The sequence below is a fragment of the Pan troglodytes genome, chromosome 1 (genome assembly GCF_028858775.2).
Source record: "Pan troglodytes isolate AG18354 chromosome 1, NHGRI_mPanTro3-v2.0_pri, whole genome shotgun sequence".
In the NCBI taxonomy this organism is placed as follows: Eukaryota; Metazoa; Chordata; class Mammalia; order Primates; family Hominidae; genus Pan; species Pan troglodytes.
The window spans coordinates 182,585,999-182,607,798 of NC_072398.2; the positions used below are offsets into that span (position 1 = coordinate 182,585,999).

The 21,800-nt window shown below is 37.9% G+C and overlaps 1 protein-coding gene across 10 annotated transcripts in view; it reads left to right on the forward strand.

The window, feature by feature from the left end:
* Window positions 1-21,800, forward strand: part of SPATA6 (spermatogenesis associated 6) — a 171,980-nt gene that overhangs the window by 79,343 nt on the left and 70,837 nt on the right. For all 10 annotated transcript variants that reach the window (XM_009456997.5, XM_054670639.2, XM_024354281.3 and 7 more), the window contains 1 exon segment: window positions 8,532-8,572. In XM_009456997.5, the coding sequence (XP_009455272.1) occupies window positions 8,532-8,572 (41 nt within the window).

Below are 21,800 nucleotides of genomic sequence, written 5' to 3' on the forward strand. Positions count from 1 at the left end.
TTGTCCTTACAAGCAAATATACCAGAGAGCTTGGGCTCTCCTTCTCTCGCTGCCATTTGAGGACCCAACTAGAAGGCAGCCATCTACAAGAGAGGAAGAGAGAACTTACCAGAACCTGACCATGCTGGCACCCTGATTTCTAATTTTCAGTCTTCAGAACTGTGAGAAATAAAATTCTGTTCTTTAAGCTACCCAGTCCATGATATTTTGTTATGGCAGCCTGAGCAGACTAATTCAGACAATATTTTATGTGATTAACGCCAGTTAATTAACAATATAGCAGATTAACAATGATATAATAATATTAACTAATCTATAAAGCTAAATCAGATTTTGCCAGTTGTCCTAATAATATCTTTATAGCAAAAGAAATACCATCATACATAGCATTCAGCTGCCATGCCTCTTTTGTTTTCTTTAATATGGATTAGTTCCTTAGTCTTTCATTGTGCTTAATGAAATTGATAATTTTGAAGTGCATAAGCCAGCTATTTTGTAGAATGTTCCTCAGTTTGGGTTTGTTTGATTTTTCCTCATGATTAGATTCGGATTATTTATTTTCCTCCAGAATACAACAGAAGTGATATGTTACTCTCAGTGCATCACACCAGGAGGTTTGTGGTATTTCTCCACTACTGGGGATGTTAATTTTACTCATTTGATTAAGATGGATGTGCTGGTTTTCTCCATCAAAAAGGTGCTATTTCTGTCTTTTGTAATTGTGCAGAGAAATACTTTGAAACTATGTAATATCCTATTAAACCTCAACTTTGACTCCTTTCGCATATATTGATGACTGTTGCCTGAAACAATTTCTTACTGTGATTTTTGCCAAATAGTGATTTTTAAAAATTCTATTCCTCTTTGTACATTTAATAACTGGATTTCTAGAGCTTTTCCTTCTTGTTTTTCTGATCTTAATGTCCCCCCCCCAACTTTTTTTTTTTTACTATATTTTTTCCCCTGGCTGACAACTGAGCAGTACTTACCAACTTCTGGGTTCTCATCAACCATTTAAATACATATGGGAATTTCTTATGGTAGGATCTCTTACACATAGTGAATTTTCACTTTTGATTTTACTTTAATAGAAATTGTTCTTGAACATTTTCTTGCCAAATTATCTTGCCTAATATTTATTAAGTTTTTATAGGATGCCATTTTCACCAACATTTACTGCTTTAGTCTTCAAAATAATCAAGTGAAGATGGATTTAATTATATTTGAGAAAAATGGCAGCGGTTTAGAGAAGTTATGTGGCTTGATAGTTACAAATCTAGATTCCAGGTCTTCTAGCTTCTAGCTCCTTCTTTTCTACCAGTCTCATACTACTTTCTCTACTTTCATTAAGGTATATTTTTTAAAATAAAATTTTCAAGCACATTGTAGCTGTTACTGCCATGTTATATAATTCTAATTGTAATTTGTGCAGTCCTTTTGAAGAAACTCAATATCTCTTGTAATATGAGACTTTTTGTAAGCTTTATCTAGTTATTTGCATATTTGAAGAGGAAATCAAGTACATCCATCCTGGCCTCTTTTTACATTTTGCTTAGTAATTTAGGAAATATGTTAGACTCTGTCTCTCCTCTTAGAGGAAACTTCTTTCTTCTCTTCATTTGAAGATTCTTTTATGAGTCTCATTTCTATATAAGATCGTAATATTTTATGAACTTCCATTAATCCCTTATCAGATGATTAACTGTCACAAAGTAAAATAGAAATAACATTTCAAATCCTAATATGTCATATCTTGAGTAGACAACAGTAACTGGTAATGTTTTAATATTTTCTGAATAAAATAGCATGTAGTCATCATATACAGCCTCATTAGTAAATTTCTCATTAATTTGTTTGCTTTTAAACATGTCCCTCTTGTTTGAATTTCTTATGGATGAAGAAACCTGAGGTTTAAAGAAGGATAGTAAGTTGCACCAAGTCATACACACAAGATTTGACCTATTTTTTTTTTCTTCCTACGTTTCTAAATGATTATGTCCATCTCAAGTTTCTTTGCCTTTAGGAAGTTTTTCCTGTTTGCCTTACCTTGAGAGATTACTCTCTGGTATAACTTTTTTATATTATAATTGTTATACCATTCTGACTTAGTTTGTTGTTTATACTGCTGTTGTTCAACTTTGGTTATAAGTTAACCAAAATAGATTATAAGTACTTCACAGCCATGGGCCATGACTTTCATCTCCTTGATTTCTTACATTTGAAATATAGTTTGTGACTAATTGGTGGTGAGGGTGATTAAATATGAACATTGGGAAACCTCAGATCAAAGTAATAGATTAATTTGTAGGAATAAAATTATAAACCTGTGCAAATCAGGGTAAGTTTATAAATGGTCTGTGGAATGCAGAAGCCATACGAGTGCTTTAACATACAGAAACTTTTAATATAATGCTAGCTTCCAGGAAATACATACTATTTCCAGAAATTATTACCTTAATTTTCAAAGTTAGCATATCCTTGTCCTTTTTTTTTTTTGAGACAGGATCTTGCTTTGTTATCCAGGCTGGTGGGCGTGGTGTAACATGGCTCACTGCAACCTCGACTTCCCTGGTTCAAATGATCTTTCCACCTCAGCTGCCTTAGTAGCTGGGACTACAGGCATGCATGCACCACCATGCCCAACTAATTTTTTTTTTTTTTTTTTTTTTTTCTGTAGAGAGTGGGTTTCACCATGTTGCCTAGGCTGGTCTTGAACTCCTGAACTCAGGAGATCCTCCTGTCTTGGTCTCCCAAAGTGCTGGGATTACAAGTATTAGGCACCGTGTCCGGATGTCCTTCTCATTTTTTTATTTTTTCAACTACTTGTGATCATGCTATATATTAGACTTGTACAGAAGAGAAGTTGGACTGTGATTTATTCTTATTTTTAATTTTTGAAAAGCATTTGAAGTAAATTGAATCTTACATTATGTGGAGAAGTTGACCTCGTGTAAAATGTATTAATATTTCAGCTGATTTCTGGTATGGTTCAGGGTACCTAGAAAATATCTTGTGCCATAAAAAATGCTAAATACAGACTATTATATGTCTTTATTTATTTTCTGGATTAGGTGGTTTGGGAAAGTAGAATATAGAACCATAGAATGCTTTTGAGTGATATGTGTGAGTGAGAAAGTAGAATTTTATGGTTCTGATTTTCTGTTTTAAAAATTGATACATAATATTTTACATATTTATTGGGTACGTGTGATATTTTGTTACATTGTGTGGAATGTGTGATGATCAATTAAGAGTGGTTAAATTATCTACCATTTTGTGTATTTGTCATTTCTTTATGTTGGGAACAATTTAAGTCCTGTCTTCCAGCTACTTTGAAATATATAATACATTGTTGTTAACAATAGTTACTATGCTCTCCTTTGACAACAGAGTATACCTGTTTTCTAATCTTATGTTTGTACCTGTTAAGCTACCGCTCTTCATCGTCCACCCCTACCAACCCATCCTTCCCAGCCTCTAGTATTGATTATTCTACTTTCTATGAGAGAATATTTTTAGCTTCCACATATGAGAACATGCAATATTTGTCTTTGTATGCCTGATTTATTTCACTTAAAATAATGACCCCCCAGTTCCATTCATGTTGCTGCAAATGACATGATATCATTAATTTTATGCCCTAATTACTTTATTATTTATTCCATTGTGTATATACACAACATTTTCTTTATCCATTCATCTATTGATGAACAGTTAGGTTGATTCCATGTTTTGGCGACTGTGAATAGTGCTGCAATATCTCTTCAATATACTAATTTCCTTTCCTTTGGATGGATACCCAGTACTGAGATTGCTGATTGTATGGTAGTTGTATTTTTAGTTTTACATTCAAGTTTATTATTGGTATGTGTGGTTTTGTTCCTGCCATATTGTTATTTTCTGGTGTTTTTCTATATTCTTTGGTCCTTTCTTTTTCTCTTATTGTTTGTCATTGTGGTTTGGTGGTTATCTGTGGTTGTACCATGAATCTTTTCTCTTTCTCATTTGTGTGTTTGCTTTATCGTTGAGTTTTGTATTTTCGTGTGTTTTCAAGATGGTAAAGGTCATTCTTTTGCTTTCAGGTTTAGAGTTCCCTTGATCACATCTTGTAGGGCTGGCTTACTGGTGATGAATTCCCTTAGCTTTTACTTACGTGGGAAATACTTTATTTTTCCTAAATTTACGAAGGATTTTTTTTCTGGATATATTAATAGTGAGTGTCCTTGACTGGCAGGTTTTTTTCTTTCAGCATTTTGAATTTATCATCCCATTCCTGGTCTGTAAGGTTTCTATTTAGGAATCTGCTGTTAGTCTAATGGGGGTTTCTTTATAGGTGATTAGTCACTTTTCTCTTGTTCAGGATTCTTTTTTTGTCATTGACTTTAGACATTTTGGCTATAATATTCCATGGGAAAGACTTTTTGCATTGTATCTGCTTAGGGATTACTGGTCCCCCTGCATCTGAATGTCTAGTCTCTTGATAGACTTCAGAAATGTTTGTTTATCATTTCATTAAATAGTTTTTGGAACTCTTATATTCTCTTCCTTTGGGGATACAGATGATTTGTATATTTGGTCGCTTTATCGTGTCCCATAGATCACAAAGGTTTTGTTCATTTTTTATTTCTTATTTTTGCCTGACTGGGTTATTTCAAAAGACCTATCTCCAAGTTCTGACATCTGGTTCTTATGCTTGGTTTAGTCTATTGTTGATGCTTTCAAACGTATTTTGTAGGCCAGGCACGATGGCTTATGCCTGTAATCCCAGCACTTTGGGAGGCCGAGGCAGGCAGATCACTTGAGGCCAGGACTTCGAGACCAGCCTGGCCAACATGGTGAAACCCCATCTCTACTAAAAATAGCTACTTGGGAGGCTGAGGAAGGAGAGCTGCTTGAACCCAGGAGACAGAGATTGCAGTGAGCAAAGATCACACCATTGTACTCCAGCCTGGGCAAGAAGAGCGAAACTCTGTCTCAAAAAAAATAAAAAATAAAAATAAAAATTAGGTGGGCGTGGTGGCACATGCCTCTAATCCCAGCTACTCCGGAGACTGAGGCAGGAGAAGCGCTTGAACCCAGGAGGCGGAGGTTGCAGTGAGCCAAAATCGTGCCACTGCACTCCAGCCTGGGTGGCAGAGTGAGACCCTATCTCAAAAAAAAAAAAAAATCAAATGTATTTTGTAGTTCAGTCAATTAATTCATCTCCAGAATTTCTGTTTGGTTCTTTTTTTTTGTGATATATATCTCCTTCGTAAAAGTTTCATTCATGTCCTGCATTATTTTTCTGATTCTTTTATATTGTTTTTCAGAATGCCTTGTATCTCACTGAGTGTCTTTAGAATCAATAATTTAAATTCTTTTTCTGAGATTTCATGACTTTGTTTCTGATTGGGATCTGTTTCTGGAGGATTATTTTGTTCCTTGGGAGGTGTCATATTTTCTTGCTTTTCATTTTTTCTTTGTCCTTACATTGATATCTGAACATCTGTTATATCAGTTGTTTGTTCCAATTTTTTGAATTTGCTTTTGTTTTGGGGGGACTTTTTCCTGCAGATGAATCCTCATTACTGGTTGGGTAGGGCACTTTGGCCTTTTTCTGGGTGCATGCAGTGGTGTAGTCTCTGTGTGATTTTTTTTTTTTGTTTATAAGCAGCATCCGTGGTATCTGAGACTTGCTCATTGGCTTAGTGTGCAATTATTAGTGGAGGCTGTGTTCTAGTTTTGCTGAGGACTGGGACACTAGGTAGTCTAGTCTTTGGGTCGCAGTGGTGGCAGTAGTGAGCTGACCATGCCTGTCCTTGGGCTCCAGAGTGGTGTGCACTGGCAGCAATTTTAGCTGGTCCTGGTGGACTGATTCATGGGCCTCTAGTTGGCCTACTCAGATGCTGGTAGTAGCCATCATGGGCCAGGCAGATGGACAGGTTCTCAAGCCCCTGGGTAGCCAGTGTGGCATGGGTGATGACCGTGACAGTGGCAGGATGACCCTCTGGGTCCCAAGCGGTGCGCATTGTTTTTGACAGTGGCTGAGATCGTCTAGGTGTGCCAGTCCCCAGGCTTGAAGGTGGTGTATACAGGTAAATGCCAGCTCTGGTGGTAGTGGCTATGAGTGTAGGCCCAATCTCATTCCCTGGGGAGGAGCGTTCAGGTGCCAGTAGTGGTGGACTGGGCTGGGCAGTCTTCTGGCCCTCAAACTATATGGTCTGGCATGGGAGGAGGAGGGGCAGAGTCAGGCATGTCTTGCTTGCCTCAGGCTCCCTGATGATGTGAACAAGTGCTGGCTGTAGTAGGCAGGGGCAGAGTGGTCCCCAGGCCACTGGTGGGATGCTTGGATTGTGGAAGGTAGTATCTGTACTTCTGCCCTGCTACTTGGGGCTGGAGATGATGCTGCCATCTGTGATGGCACCCTAGCTGGCAGGTGGGGAGCATGTATACCACTCGTACCTCAGCCCAGTGGCACTTATGCCTCAGCCCCAGTGCTGCTGGACTTCAGGATAGTGCACAGTCTTTTGGGGGAATGGTTCCAGAATGGCATCTCGTTTGTGCTGCAGTCCCAAAGGCTCAGTCATGTCTCTGCCCTTGATATGGTTTGGCTGTGCCCCCACCCAAATCTCATCTTGAATTCCCATGTGTTGTGGGAGGAGCCTGGTGGGAGGCAATTGAATCATGGGGGCAAGTCTTTCCCATGCTGTTCTCGTGATAGTGAGTAAGTCTCACGAGATCTAATGATTTTAAAAAGAGGAGTTCCCCTGCACAAGTTCTCTCTCTTTGCCTACTGCCATCCATGTAAGATGTGACTTGCTCTTCCTTGCCTTCTGCCATGATTGTGAGGCTTCCCCAGCTACATGGAACTGTAAGTCCAATTAAACTGCTTTCTTTTGTAAATTGCCCATTCTCAGGTATGTCTTTATCGGCAGTGTAAAAATGGACTAATACAGCCCTACATCCAGTAGCTTGTGACAGCTTGTTTCTAAGTCCTGGGGGCAGCCCTGCTGCCACTGGGCTCCAGGACAGCTCACAGTCTGTAGGGGAGGGAGTTCTAAAGTGGTGCCTTGCCGTAGCTACTTAAGTGTCAGGGAACATGAAGGACCCAGGGGAAGCGTTCTCTCTTGGGCAGTGCATGGTACAATCTCCCGGTAGCTCCTTGTATTAGTTTCAGGGCTCACGAGGGTTCAGGAGCTCTTCAGTGGCCTGGTATCGTAGGGATCCATGGTGATAATGTGGACAGCTGAGAGTCTCTCACTTACCCTTTCTCTGTATTGAGAAGTATCTCTTGGGTGCCAGTCCTCACTGTACAGGCCATCTTGCTTCCTTCTCCTTCCTTGCCTTAGGTGTTGTCTGCCAATTTCCTTTTGAATTCCAGTATTCTCTATTGGCTGATCTATTCAATGTATGATTATCTATCTGCTCTTTTGGTTTTTCTTAGTGGAGGAAGGGAGTACAAAATGCCCCTAGTCAACTATCTTGAAGCTGCAAACTGATTGTCTCTGGTTCTTATTTTCTTTTCTGTCAGTGTAACAGATATTATAAGTTGTTATAATAAAAGTTGATTCTTGAAAGCTTATTCCCTTTAAGTAATGAGTAAAGCTCCAAATCTACATGTAGAATGTAGTGGTTATTATCTTACGGATAAATTTAGAATTAGTTTTAAAATCCACTATGTGATAGATACTTTTCTGGGGATTTTCACGAAGTGTATCATGTTATCATCACTCTGACTCTCTGATATAAGGTAGGCATTGTTTTCTTACTCTTAAAAATGAGGCATGAAACAGATCAATTGTCTTTATATAGTTGGACCAGAATACTATGTTTAATGAGTGGCAGAATTTGAAATTGAACCCCTGCTTGTTTGAGTTTACATTTGATAGTAATGATGTTGTTGTTGATGATGGTATTAGTAATAGTTGATTTCTATTTTAGTGCCTTACGTGTAAGATCTTATATAATCTTTAAAACAATATTATGAAAGAGGCACATCAGACATATTAGGAATCTGAGAGTTAGAGAGATTAAGTTATATGCCCAAGGTGCTTGGGCCTGGAATGTATAATGCAGATTTATTTGTCAACAAGATCTATAAACTACTGTATGCCACCACCCTCTAAAGCTGGTCCTGTTTCTTTACACCTGAATCTAGAATGGAGTATAAGAATAGGAAACATATAGTTTGACAATATCTGTCAAATCTGTGAATACAAATTATGTTTCATCATAAATTGATTATCAACTAAACCCTATTCATTTCATAGACACAAATTGGTTTATCGACTAAAAGTTACTCCTTTCTGTATTCAGATATTTCCTGCTATTTTCAAATGAAAATAGTATTTGTGAAATCATTTAATTGCTGAAGAACTAATACAAATTTTAACTAATTGGATTATTATCCTTTCTGATGTAACACTGTTGAAGGATTTTGAAGTATCTCTGAAATATTCTGAGTGAATTGTAATTGTAGAAACAATGATAGTATTAAAAATCAAAGATGAAACCAAATTTAAACTTTAATTGTTTTGTACTTCCTTTTTCAGATCATTCTCATCTTGGCTGCTGCCGACCCAAGGATTATAAGGTGTGTAGAATGAATTGTAGAATAATAATTGTTCTGGCTTTCAGACAACAACATGAGTCTATTTCATATATATGTATATCAGATAGGGATTATCAAATTCATTTAGTAAAAAATGTAAAAACAATAATTGTCATATAATGTTATTTTGGTTACTTTGTCAGGCAGTACATTTAATGTCTTTCTACAAGTATTTTTTGGCTTTTGGTTATTCATTTGTATTAATTATTGAATATGTTAGTCTATGTTTATGTGTGTGCATGAGAGAGAGAAATCAGTTGTTATATTCAGTAATACCTTACATGGTATTATTTCCAAATTTCAGTCATTCATAGAGCACCCTCATAATTTTTGCAGGCATATGTATGTATAACTTTTGTAGTATTTGCATATATTTTATGCTCTTTTCCTTAAATTCACTTTCTTTCTGTTTGTTTACTCACCGTGATAAATGAAAATCCAGTATCACATGCTTTACATGTATGACAGCCTTAAAAATACAGTGAAAATAAAGCAATGTTTCTAAATTTTGGCTAGATACTGTTTTGCTAAAGGCTCTGAGACATGCTCTCTGTTTCTTAAAATGAGAAGTAATGGTAGAGAGGTGTAAAAGATATACCAATAGCTAACTGAGAATTTCTTATTGAAAGAGAATTGAAAATATATTTTTTCTGGTGATTCAGAATTATTTAATGTATGTTCATGTGCCATGTAAGATCTGTATATCTTCTAAAATCATTTTGGGTACCATTATTATTTGCTCTATCACCTGTAGTCCATGTCCTACATTTTGAGAAGAACTGTCTCATAGCTTATCTTTTCTGTCCCTAAGTGAAAGTATCTTGATAGTAAGTGTTATTATATGTGGGAAAACAAAAGAAAAACCATAGCTTCTCTTAAAATATCATTGTTTATGTACTTACTTAAACTATTTATTTTCTTAAACTATTTTGTGCTACTATTAAACTATTTTGTGCTACTGGTACTGAATACCACAATACTTTGCCATACTTTGACTATGATAAAAGAAGTATAGCACAATTAAATAATCAATCAAGGCACTGTTTAGGGACACAGATCTACCAGTGTCAGAATCATCTAGGTGAAGCTTTATAAATATTTATTCTAAGCCTACTAAATTGAAATTGCTGAGTATGGAGACTGGAATTTTCTATTTTTACCAAGTTTCTGGGTGATTCTTATGCATCTCTTTTGCCATCTATCTAAGGATTCATAACTGAGAGCCACTAGTATAGACTATGAATATAACACTTATATAGATAGGGCTCTTCCTGTATAGCAGGAGTCCCCAACCCAGGCCACAGACAAGTAGTTGTCTGTGGCCTGTTAGGAACTGGGCCACACCACAGGAGGTGAGTGGCAGGTGAGTGAGCATTATGGCCTGAGCTCCACCTCCTGTCAGATCAGTGGCAGCATTAGATTCTCATAGGAGCATGAACCCTACTGTGCTGTGCATATGAGGGATCTAGGTTGTGTGCTCCTTGTGAGAATCTAACTAATGCCTGATGATCTGAGGTGGAACAGTTTCATTCTGAAACCAGACATCCTCCCCGCCCCCCACCAGTTCGTGGAAAAATTGTCTTCCACAAAACTGGTTCCTGGTGCTGAAAAGGTTGGGGACTGCTGCTGTATAGTGTTTATATATAGAGTTGTTCCTTTTTTAAGGCCCTCACTAGAGGAGAGGAGGCCTGGAATAATTAACTTAGTCCAGTCTCATCCTAACATTTAAAATTTATGCAAACACATACACATGCACATTGGTATTTGTTATACACACAAATGTACACAGTATGGCAAGGACCTATTGATCTTGCTTATTGATAATAATTGGTAGTACCTAGCATATTATCTGACATATAGTAGGAATTCCTAACATATGCATATTATGTGAGTGGACTATTAAGGGAAAACAAGTAAACCAAATCTATACAAATATAGAATGAAGAGCAAGTACTAATCTTTATCCTAAGGTGGCTATAATCCTGCTATAAGTTGGCCGGTCCATTTAAAGTCAGGTATTAAGAGCCCTCTTTTCCAAATGAATTCCACCAAAAACTGCATTTCAACCCGTTTAATTCCTTTCCACTCCCATCGCTGGATTCCTTAATATCAGGGCTTCCCTTGGGGGATAGTAGGTGGTAAGTTCACAGGATTATTTTTGTATTCAAGAGGTAGATTGTCATATAAATATATCTGCAGCATTGAACATGAAAATAAAAAAGGATTATTTTCATGTAGGTACATAGTAGTTAGTTAATAAATATTCAGGTAATAGAACACTTTAGGACTTCTATATGGAAAAGAGCCATGAAGCCAGGAGTGCTCACAGAACATTTTCTAGAAAAGTAGGACCTTGCATGAGTTCTTTGAATGAATGTACTTTGCATAGGCAAGAGAATTCTTTCCCGAGATTCTCACTTTTTCTTTTTTCTCCAGCTTTATTAAGGTATAATTGACAAAAATTTTATGTACTTATGGTACAACATGATGTTTTCATATATATATGTTGTGGAATGATTAAATTAAGCTACTTAACGTATCTATTACTTCACATACTTATTTGTTGTGGTGAGTTTTATTTTCACAATTTTTTAAGGCTATCATACACGTAAAGCATATGATACTGCAATTTCATTTATCATGGTGAGTTTTATTTCCATTGTACTTTTAAAGGCTATCATGCATGTAAAGCGTATGATACTGGATTTTCATTTATTATGTCACCATGATAAATAAATAAAGAAGAGAAAGTGGCTTTAAGGAAAAGAGCATAAGATATATGCAAATACTGCAAAGATTATGAGGGTGCTCTGTGAATGACTGAAGTTTGGAAATACTACCATATAAGGTATTACTGAATGTAACAACTGATTTTCTCTGCTAAGACAAATCTGTCTTAGCAATTTTCAAGTATATGATATATCATTAGTTATAGTCATCATGCTGTAAAATAGATCTCCAGAATTTTTTCATCCTGTCTACTTGAAACTTTGTACCCTTTGACCAACATCTCTGCATTCTGCCCACCATACCCCAATGCCCCCCTGGCAACCACCATTCTGTTTTCTGCTTCTATGAGTTTGACTTTTTTAGATTCTACATGTGATATTGTTTGGCTCTGTGTCCCCACCCAAATCTCATCTCGAATTGTAATCCCCACATGTCAAGAGATGGACAATTCCCACCTGTCGAGAGAGAGAGGTGACTGGATCATGAAGGCAATTTCCCCCTTGCTGTTTCATGATAGTGAGTTCTCACGAGTTCTGATGGTTTGATAAGCAGTTTTCCCCACTGTTGCTTGCTCTCTCTTGCCTGCCACCATGTAAGATGTGCCTGTTTCTCCTTCTGCCATGATTGTAAGTTTCCTGAGACCTCCCCAACCACGCAGAACTGTGAGTCAATTAAATCTCTTTTCTTTAAAAATTACCAGTCTTGGGTATGTTTTTATAGCAGTGTGAAAACAGACTAATATAACATGTAAGCATAATCATGTGACATTTGTCTTTCTGTGCCTATCTTATTTAACTTAACATTATGTCTTCCAGGTTTATGTTGTTGTATAATAAATGACAAGACTTTCTTCTTTTTAAAGGCTGAATAGTATACCATTGTATGTGTGTGTGTATACTACATTTTCTTTATCCATTTATCAATTGATAGGCAATTAGGTTGATTCCATATGAGCTTACCACTTTCTTGAAATCCCTTGTGATATGGTTTCGCTGTGTCCCCAGCCAAATCTCAACTTGAATTGCATCTCCCAGAATTCCCACATGTTGTGGGAGGTACCCAGGGGGAGATGATTGAACCGTAAGCGTCTATCTTTCCCATGTTATTCTCGTGACAGTGCATAAGTCTCATGAGATCTGATGGGTTTATCAGGGCTTTCCGCTTTTGCTTCTTCCTCATTTTTCTCTTTCCACCATCATGTAAGAAGTGCCTTTCACCTCCCACCATGATTCTGAGGCCTCCCCAGCCGTGTGGAACTGTAAGTCCAATTAAACCTCTTTTTCTTCCCAGTCTTGTGTATGTCTTTATCAGCAGTGAGAAAACAGACTAGTACACTTAGCTAAATACAAATAAAAGCCAGCAGAAAGTACTGTTCTTCCAATTTATTTCCCTAGAGATATAAGCTTGGAAACCATGTGATCTGCCTTTCAAGCTATTGTAGGCTATAGTTTTATTAAATATTTTGCCACTGCATTACAGACATCTTAAATTTTCTATTCAAAAATAGCTGTTCCCCATGCTGCCTGCCCGCAACTGATAAGCCAGTGCATATATTGATTTCTGATAAGGCTAGTACATTAAGATAACAACTGGTAAACTCATTGGGTTAATGCTATTTGATATACCAGTAAGCCTCCAACTGTTGGAAGCTTAATATAATAGAAATTTAGTTTTTAATTACATAACAGTTAAATTGAGGATGCTTTCGATCTGTATGCTATTTTCTCCATGCTGTGACCCATCTTACGGCTTTGGCTCACCCTGAGGCCTTGGTGTCTTCTTCACATGGTGGAAGATGATGGAAAATACGGAGAAGCCATATCTGTTTCTTAAATGCCTGGGCCCGGGATTGACACACCATTCTTGCCTACTTTCTATTGCCAATAACTAATCACATTCTCTTACCTAGATGTAAAGATTGCTTCTTAGCAACAATTTTACTCTGGAAGAGGGAAAGCTGAATTGTGGGCAGCCAGCAATTTCTATTACACCTATAATACTCTGTTCCGTTCCCCTGCTAATATCTCTTTATCTCTTTAAAAAAGATTATGTGACTGACACTATTATGCTAGAAATAGAAAAATTAGCAAAACTAGAAATCGTCTCTGCACTCATGGGTATTTCATGGTAGTGAAGGAAGAAGACATACTAAGAAAATCACAAACATTCATATGTACTTGGAACTGTGATACATATCATGGAGGACATACATAATGCTTTGACATTATGTACTGTGATGGTTTGACCTGGTTGAGGAGAATGGAAAAGGTATTTTGAGGATGTTGAGCTTTGAAGATGAATAGGAGTTTACTCTATGAAAAGGGGAGGGAAGAGCATCTGCAATAGAAAAGGGAAAATAGCATTCATTAAGGTTCAGTGGCTAAGCAACTAAAATATTGATGTTGCTGGAAGTAAAGACATGAATAGGTACATGGTGTAAATTGAGCCTGTAGAAGCAGGTAGGGATTAAATCTTTTAGGACATATTGGAGATTTTGGTAATTATCCTAAGTACAATGGGAGCAAATGAAATGATTTTAAATAGCAAGGTGACATGGCGAGATTTATACTTTGAAAATATCACTCTGAATTGCAGTATGGAAAATGAATGGACTGAGAAAAGAGTGGATGCTGGTAGCCAAGTTAGTAGGCCATTGAATAGTCAAGGTGAGAAGTGATAGGTTAGATTGGGGTGGTAGTAATGGAGGGTGATAGCCGTAGAGATATTAAACAGATATTTAGAATTAATGTTGGAAAAGTAGACCTGAAAAATGAAAAGAAGTGGTGTGTGATGATGTTTTGGTCAGCGATGGACCACAAATATGACAGTCGTTTTGTAAGATTATAATGTCTATTTTTGTTGTACTTTTTCTATGTTTAGGTCTGATATACAAATCCTTATCATTCTGTTAAAATTGCTTACAGCATTCAGTACAGTAACAAGTTGTACAGGTTTGTAGCCTAGGTACAATAGGCTATACCATTATAGCCTAGGTATGTTGTAGACTATACCATCTAGATTTATGTAAGTACACTCTATGATGTTTGCATGGTGACAAAATCGCCTAATGACGTATTTCTCAGAAGGTGTCCCCATTGTTAAGCAATGCATACTTAACAATGAGAACACATGACTGAATGTGTTCTCATAGAGAAAAATTTGACGTTTTGAAGATGTTCTCTACCTAGAGTAATTTAAAAATTAGCAAGATCCCAGTAAAAATACCTCTAGGCTTTTTTTTTTTTTTTTAAATTCCAGAGCTAGGCAAAAATAGCAAGGAAGGCTTTGAAATCAGAGAACATTGAAAGGAACTTAGCTCTGCAATCTTAAGAAAAATTGTTAGATTTCTGATTTTCACAACTCAATGTTTGATGATACCATTTATTGAAATAGGAAAATGTACAAGGACTAGGTTGGAGTTCACAGAATTCTAAATTTTTCTGCAAATTCCTGTTTATCTTGTTTAGGCTTTGGAGAGTCTTTGGCAGTGGTTTTCATCCCAGAAGCTTAAAAATCAACAGACCAGTGCTTAAAACTCAACCACATGACACTTGTCACATTCTGAAGGGGATTTACCTTTAAGAAGTTACTGAACTTTTGTTTCTAGCAGGTCAGATGGAAAGGAAAGCAGGCAAGAGGAAGGATAGAGGCCTGAGGGTGATGGAGGAACATAACACAGGAGATAAGGAATAGTGGGATAAATGCTGTATCTTTCAAATTAGAATGTGAAAGCATCTGAAAGGCAAATGGTTTTAACATTTTATATTTTTAATTTGCCTTGGCTAGCAAATCTTTTAAGGAAGGAATTTTTAGAATCTGGATTAAAAAATAAATTTTGTCATAGCAATTAGGAAATATAGACCATTGGATGTATGAGATTTTGCTTCTTTCCATTTTAAGGTACCTTTCAAACAGTTTTATTTATATAAAAAATTATCCAAAGTTGCCATTGTAAGTCTAAAATATCCTTGGTGAAATCATGCTGTTTAGAAAAATAAGTGTATAATTTAAAGTTCTAGTATGTATACATGTAGGAAGCTTGAATATAACTTGGAAGGGGCATGGACCTAGACTGAAATAAATCCATGAGTCTGGCGGTGTTGGTCAAATATATTACTTGTGTGCATTTTGTCTTTGCCCTCATTTTAATAGTTGCTTATTTCAAATTGAAGACTGGACAGATTTGCAATTCTAGAAACATGGGAGATTTGGAGGCAGTCTCTCCCAGAGGAAATTTCTCTCATGAAGAAAACAATTAAAAAAACAAAACAAAACAGAGGAACGTTTTCATGATATTTTGACAAGTGACCCAGGGCAAAGATTTTATTATAAGGATGTTGGTACAGTGAGAACAGCTGAACCTGTGAGTCTTTGGGCCTGGCTCAAAAATGGGTTCGTGGCTTTTATCTGTTCACTTCTCTAGGAAATTTCTTTTATAGACTCCCCTCAAAAAGTAACAAAGACAAAGAGATACATATTAGTATTGTTAGTAATGAGACAGATTTCTCCCTGGCATACAAATTTGCAAATATGATCAGATAATTAATAGATTACTGAAAGTCTTCTGCATTTCTGAAAGACAGGGTAACTCAGTGATTGAGAGCTTAACCAAAGGAAATTGGAGCTGAGACTCAGTACCAAGACCCAGTTCACCATTATAGCCAGAGAGATCCCTGAAGAGAGAGGCTAAAAGAAGTCACAGAGGAATTTGGTATTTCTAAGTTGAAGATCTTAACTGTGGCAGCAAAAGGGCCTATTTGATCTTATTGGACTTCTAGGATTGTCAGCTGCCATCTGGTCAGAAGTACATCACAATAACTGAATAACCTGTTGATATGCAAAGCTGAGTTTATGACATAATACAGTATGGGAGAGCACTACCTTGACAGTCTTAGTGTTGTCTCTGAAAGAGGCAGGTTAATGGCTGATATTTATATGGTTTTGGGAACTAGGCTTGAGTGTTTTAAGAGAGCTTTCAGTGTGGGATTCTAGTAGGCAAAGTTTGTGATATAAAAGTTCAGGATTAATGGAATTAAGGCATGAGTCTTAAAGAAAGTCTTGACAAGTAAACACTATTTTGATAAGGAAGGGATTTGTTCAGTTGAGTGATCTATTGTCATAAGAAGGGAACTGTTTGCCAGGATTCAGAATCTGTTGTTTGGAGAAGGTAGGTGATTGATGATTGAGCAGTCTGTTGCTCAGGTAAATGATTTATGGGAAGGTCTTGAAGAAAATAACCAAGTTATTTACTGGTTTATAGCTTTATTTTCCTGGACAAGAATTGAGGAACTCATGAGAATGTCATGTTGTAGTAGGTAGGTCTTAGTTCTTTGTTCTGATAGTTAAGCCATGTGAATGCAAATGGTCTCAGTTCTCATGTCTCACCAAAGTTATATGTTTTTCCATTAGTGTGTTGTACATTGTTTATTAGACATATTCCTAGAAACTTTATGGCTTGTTCCTATTGTGAATGGACTTTTTTTTTTTTTTATAAAATTACATTTTTGTTGTTTTACTGATGTATAGGTTTGGAATTGATTTTTGCATGATAGTCTTGTAATAGATGTTCTTGGATTTTTTTATAGAGGTAAACTTATCATCTACATATAAAGAATTTTATTTTTGCCTTTCATAATATTTGTCTCAGCTTACCAGGATCTTCAATACTGCAAATAAAAGTGGCAATAGTGAATGTGGCAGAGACATTTCTTACTTATTGGCTATACACACACTTTCCCATACTTCTAAGCCTAATTGCAGGTAGATGGGGCCTAGTTCTAGCCAATAGACTGTGCATGGAAATTATGTGGATCAGTTCCAGAGCAAAGCATAGGAGAGTTAATATAAACATTGATATGTTTGGCTGTGTCCCCACCCAAACATCAACTTGAATTGTATCTCCCAGAATTCCCCTATGTTGTGGGAAGGACCCAGGGGGAAGTAATTGAATCATGGGGACCGGTCTTTCCCATGCTATTCTCCTAATAGTAAGTAAGTGTCAAGAGATCTGAAGGGTTTATCAGGGGTTTCTGCTTTTGCTTCTTCCTCATTCTCTCTTGCTGCCGCCATGTAAGAAGTGCCTTTTGCCCTCAGCCATGAAAGTGAAACCTCTCCAGCCACGTGTAACTGTAAGTCAAACTTCCTTTTCTTCCCAGTCTTGTGTATGTCTTTATCAGCAGTGGAGAACAGATTAATACAGTAAATTGGTACCAGTAGAGTGGGGCGTTGCTGAAAAGATACCCGGAAATGTGGAAGCAACTTTGGAACTGGGTGACAGGCAGAGGTTGGAACAGTTTGGAAGGCTCAGAAGAAGACAGGAAAATGTGGGAAAGTTTGGAACTTCCTAGTGACTTGTTGAATGGCTTTGGCAAAAATTCTGATAGCGATATGGGCAATAAAATCCAGACGGAGGTGGTCTCAGATGGAGATGAGAAGCTTTTTGGGAACTGGAATAAAGGTGACTCTTGTAAAGAGACTGGCAGCATTTTGCCCCTGCCCTAGAGATTTGTGGAACTTTGAACTTGAGAAAGATGATTTAAGGTATCTGGCAGAATAAACTTCTAAGCAGCAAAGCATTCAAGAGGTGACTTGGGTGCTATTAAAGGCATTCTGTTTTATAAGGGAAGCAGAGCATAAAAGTTTGGAAAATTTGTAGCCTGACTATGCGATAGAAAAGAGAAACCTGTTTTCTGGGGAGAAATTCAAGCCAGCTGCAGAAATTTGCATAAGTAGCAAGGAGCCTAATGTTAATCCCCAAGACCACAGGGAAAATGTCTCCAGGTCATGTCAGAGACCTTCATGGCAGCCCCTCCCAATCACAGGCCAAGAGGTCCAGTGGGAAAAAGTGGTTTCATGGGCTGGGCCCAGGGTCCCTGTGCTGTGTGCAGTCTAGGGACTTGGTGCCCTGTGTCTCAGCCACTAAAGCCATGGCTAAAGGGGCCAATTTACAGGTTGGGCTCTGGCTTCAGAGGGTGGAAGCCCCAAGCCTTGGCAGCATCCATGTGGTGTTGAGCCTGCGAGTGCACAGAAGTCAAGAATTGAGGTTTGGGAACCTCTGCCTAGTTTTCAGAAGATGTATGGAAACTCCTGGATGCCCAGGCAGAAATTTGCTGCAGGGGCGGAGCCCTCATGGAGAACTTGTGCTAAGGCAGTGCAGAGGAGCCCCCACACAGAGTCCCTACTGGGGCACTGCCTGGTGGAGTGTGAAAAGAGGGCCACCATCCTCCAGATCCCAGAATGGTAGATCTACTGACAGCTTGCACCATGCGCCTGCAAAAGCCACAGACACAATGCCAGCCCATGAAAGCAGCAGGAGAGAGACTATATCCTGCAAAACCACAGGGGTGGAGCTGCCTAACACCATGGGAACCCACATCTTGCGTCAATGTGAGCTGGATGTGAGATATGGAGTCAAAGGAGATCATTTTGGAGCTTTAAGCTTTGACTGCTCCACTGGATTTCAGACTTACATGGGCCCTGTAACCCCTTTGTTTTGGCCAGTTTGTCTCATTTAGAACAGCTGTATTTACCCAATACCTGTACCCCCATTGTGTCTAGGCAGTAACTAGCTTGTTCTTGGTTTTACAGGCTCATAGGCAGAAGGGACTTGCCTTGTCTCAGATGAGACTTTGGACTGTGGACTTTTGGGTTAATGCTAAAATGAGTTCAGACTTTGGGGGACTGTTGGGAAGGCATGATTGGTTTTGAAATGTGAGGACATGATATTTGGAGGTGCCAGGGGTGGAATGATATGGTTTGGCTGTGTTCCCATCCAAATCTTAACTTGAATTGTATCTCCCAGAATTCCCACATGTTGTAGGAGGGACCTAGGGGAAGGAAATTGAATCATGGGGGCCTGTCTTTCCCATGCTGCTCTCATGATAGTAAATAAGTGTCATGAGATCTGATGGGTTTATCAGGGGTTTCTGCTTTTGCTTCTTCCTCATTCTCTCTTGCCACCACCCTGTAAGAAGTGCCTTTCACCCTCAGCCATGATTGCGAAACCTCCCCAGCTATATGGAACTGTAAGTCTAATTAAACCTCATTTTCTTCCCAGTCTCGTGTGTGTCTTTATCAGCAGCATGAAAATGGACTAATGCAAACACTCTTGTTACAGTGACAATGAAGCTTCAGGTTCTAGATAGTACAGTTATAATTTGTTTAGCATGTTTTATCAGCATAAGTCCTTGGGCAGTTTTGTATAATTTCTCTTGCTAAACTGTGTTACCATATAGTGGAGGAAAAATGAACGTTTATGATGTCAAGCCACTGATTTCAAACTTAATTTGCTACTGCAGTATTGCCTAACATGCTGTAGTGTAGACTAATGTAGTGTGTATTCTTGTCTTTGATAGGATCATCTATAAATTTCCACACATATAAATATTATATGCAGTAAATAAAAAATAAATATTATTTGCAGTAAAGTTTTGTTAGCTATCCTTTAGCAAGTTAAGGAAGTTCCCTTGAAATTCCTTGTTTGAATATCTATCTATCTATCTATCTATCTATCTATCTATCTATCTATCTATATAGATATATATTCAATGAATGGATATTGAATATTATCAAATGCTGTTTCCAGCACCTGTTGAGATGATAATTTTTTTATGGTGAATTGATAAATTTTCTAATGATAATCCATCCTTGTATTATTTGAATAAACTGCCTTGTCATGTTGTGTTCTTCTAGCTTATTCTTTAACATTCCTGAATTAAAATATTTTAGTTATAATTTTTCCATATATGGCCACAATTGAGGGTGGCCTATAATTATCCTTTCTTGTACTGTCCTTGAATGATTTGGTAGCATTGTTGTGATCACATTATAACTTTAGTTGGGAATGTTTTCTTTCTTTCTCAGAAAGTTTGTCAGTTTGTTCCTTAGCTGTGTATATTGGATTATTGGTAAATCATATCGTGAGCCCATCCTTTGTGGGACTTTCCTTGTAGAAATCCTGTTAGGCTTGGGCTATGAGAGTTTGCAATTGTTTCTGCCGTAGATCCCTCATATATAATTGGTCTGGAACCCCCACTGCTTAACAGCTGTTTGATTTTGCTTTTATTTTCTTACCAATAAAGTACAGATAATAAAAACGTCTACCTTATAAGGTTGTTGTGAGGATTTAAAAAGTTTTTTATATGTAAGTGAATAGAACAGTGGTCTAAGAGGGGAGGGGTTCCCCTCAAGAACTGATATATTTGGGAATTATTTTCTTATTGTATTATTTTAGAATATCTTTTAAATTCAGCTTCAGTGTAAAAAAAGTACATCTTACTTAAACCAAATCAGATAGTGCACATATGAATGTTTAAATCAGATAAGATAGGAATTGATCTTTTACTTGATGTAAGATTCACTAAGGAATGTTCTTGGCAAGATTGAGAAAGTGATTTCAGTTACCCATATCTACTTTTTCCCCTTTCAGAACCATACTTTCCTCTGGCCATCCTGCAAGTTGTACCTGCACTGTGCTTCTGTCCTATGGTCCTTATTCTCAACTACTTCCCAGCTAATTCCATTTGAATTATTTGTATTTATTTCTGAACTCTTCTGCCCTATGACAGAAGAGAAACTTTAGAGAATAGTGTGTGATACTAGGCACTATGTAGGCTAACAACAAATATTTGTTGAGTAACTGAATTTTCTAGTTCCCATTATTTGTAGTAGTTAATTCTCACCCACACTAATTTGACCTTGAGGTTTTTGTAAATATAACATTTTTATGGCCAATAATATGATTTGTCAACTTACTGTGTAAGCAACTTTTCAGGAATCTTATTTCATACGTCTGGTATAAAAACTCTGCATATCATAGATTTGAAGAGCATGTCATTAATCAAATGAATTTAGTATATGAAGTTTCCTTTTGAGGGTGGAGCCAAGATGGCCGAATAGGAAGAGCTCCGGTCTACAGCTCCCAGCATGAGCGACGCAGAACACGGGTGATTTCTGCATTTCCATCTGAGGTACCGGGTTCATCTCACTAGAGAGTGCCAGACAGTGGGTGCAGGACAGTGGGTGCAGCGCACCATGCGCAAGCCAAAGCAGGACGAGGCATTGCCTCACTTGGGAAGCGCAAGGGGTCAGGGAGTTCCCTTTCCTAATCAAAGAAAGGGATGACAGACGGCACCTGGAAAATCCGGTCACTCCCACCCCAATACTGCGCTTTTCCGACGGGCTTAAAAAATGGCACACCAGGAGATTATATCCCGCACCTGGCTCAGAGGGTCCTATGCCCACGGAGTCTCGCTGATTGCTAGCACAGCAGTCTGAGATCAAACTGCAAGGCGGCAGCCAGGCTGGAGGAGTGGCACCTGCCATTGCCCGGGCTTGCTTAGGTAAACAAAGCAACCAGGAAGCTCGAACTGGGTGGAGCCTACCACAGCTCAAGGAGGCCTGCCTGCCTCTGTAGGCTCCACCTCTGGGGGCAGGGCACAGACAAACAAAAAGACAGCAGACTTAAATGTCCCTGTCTGAC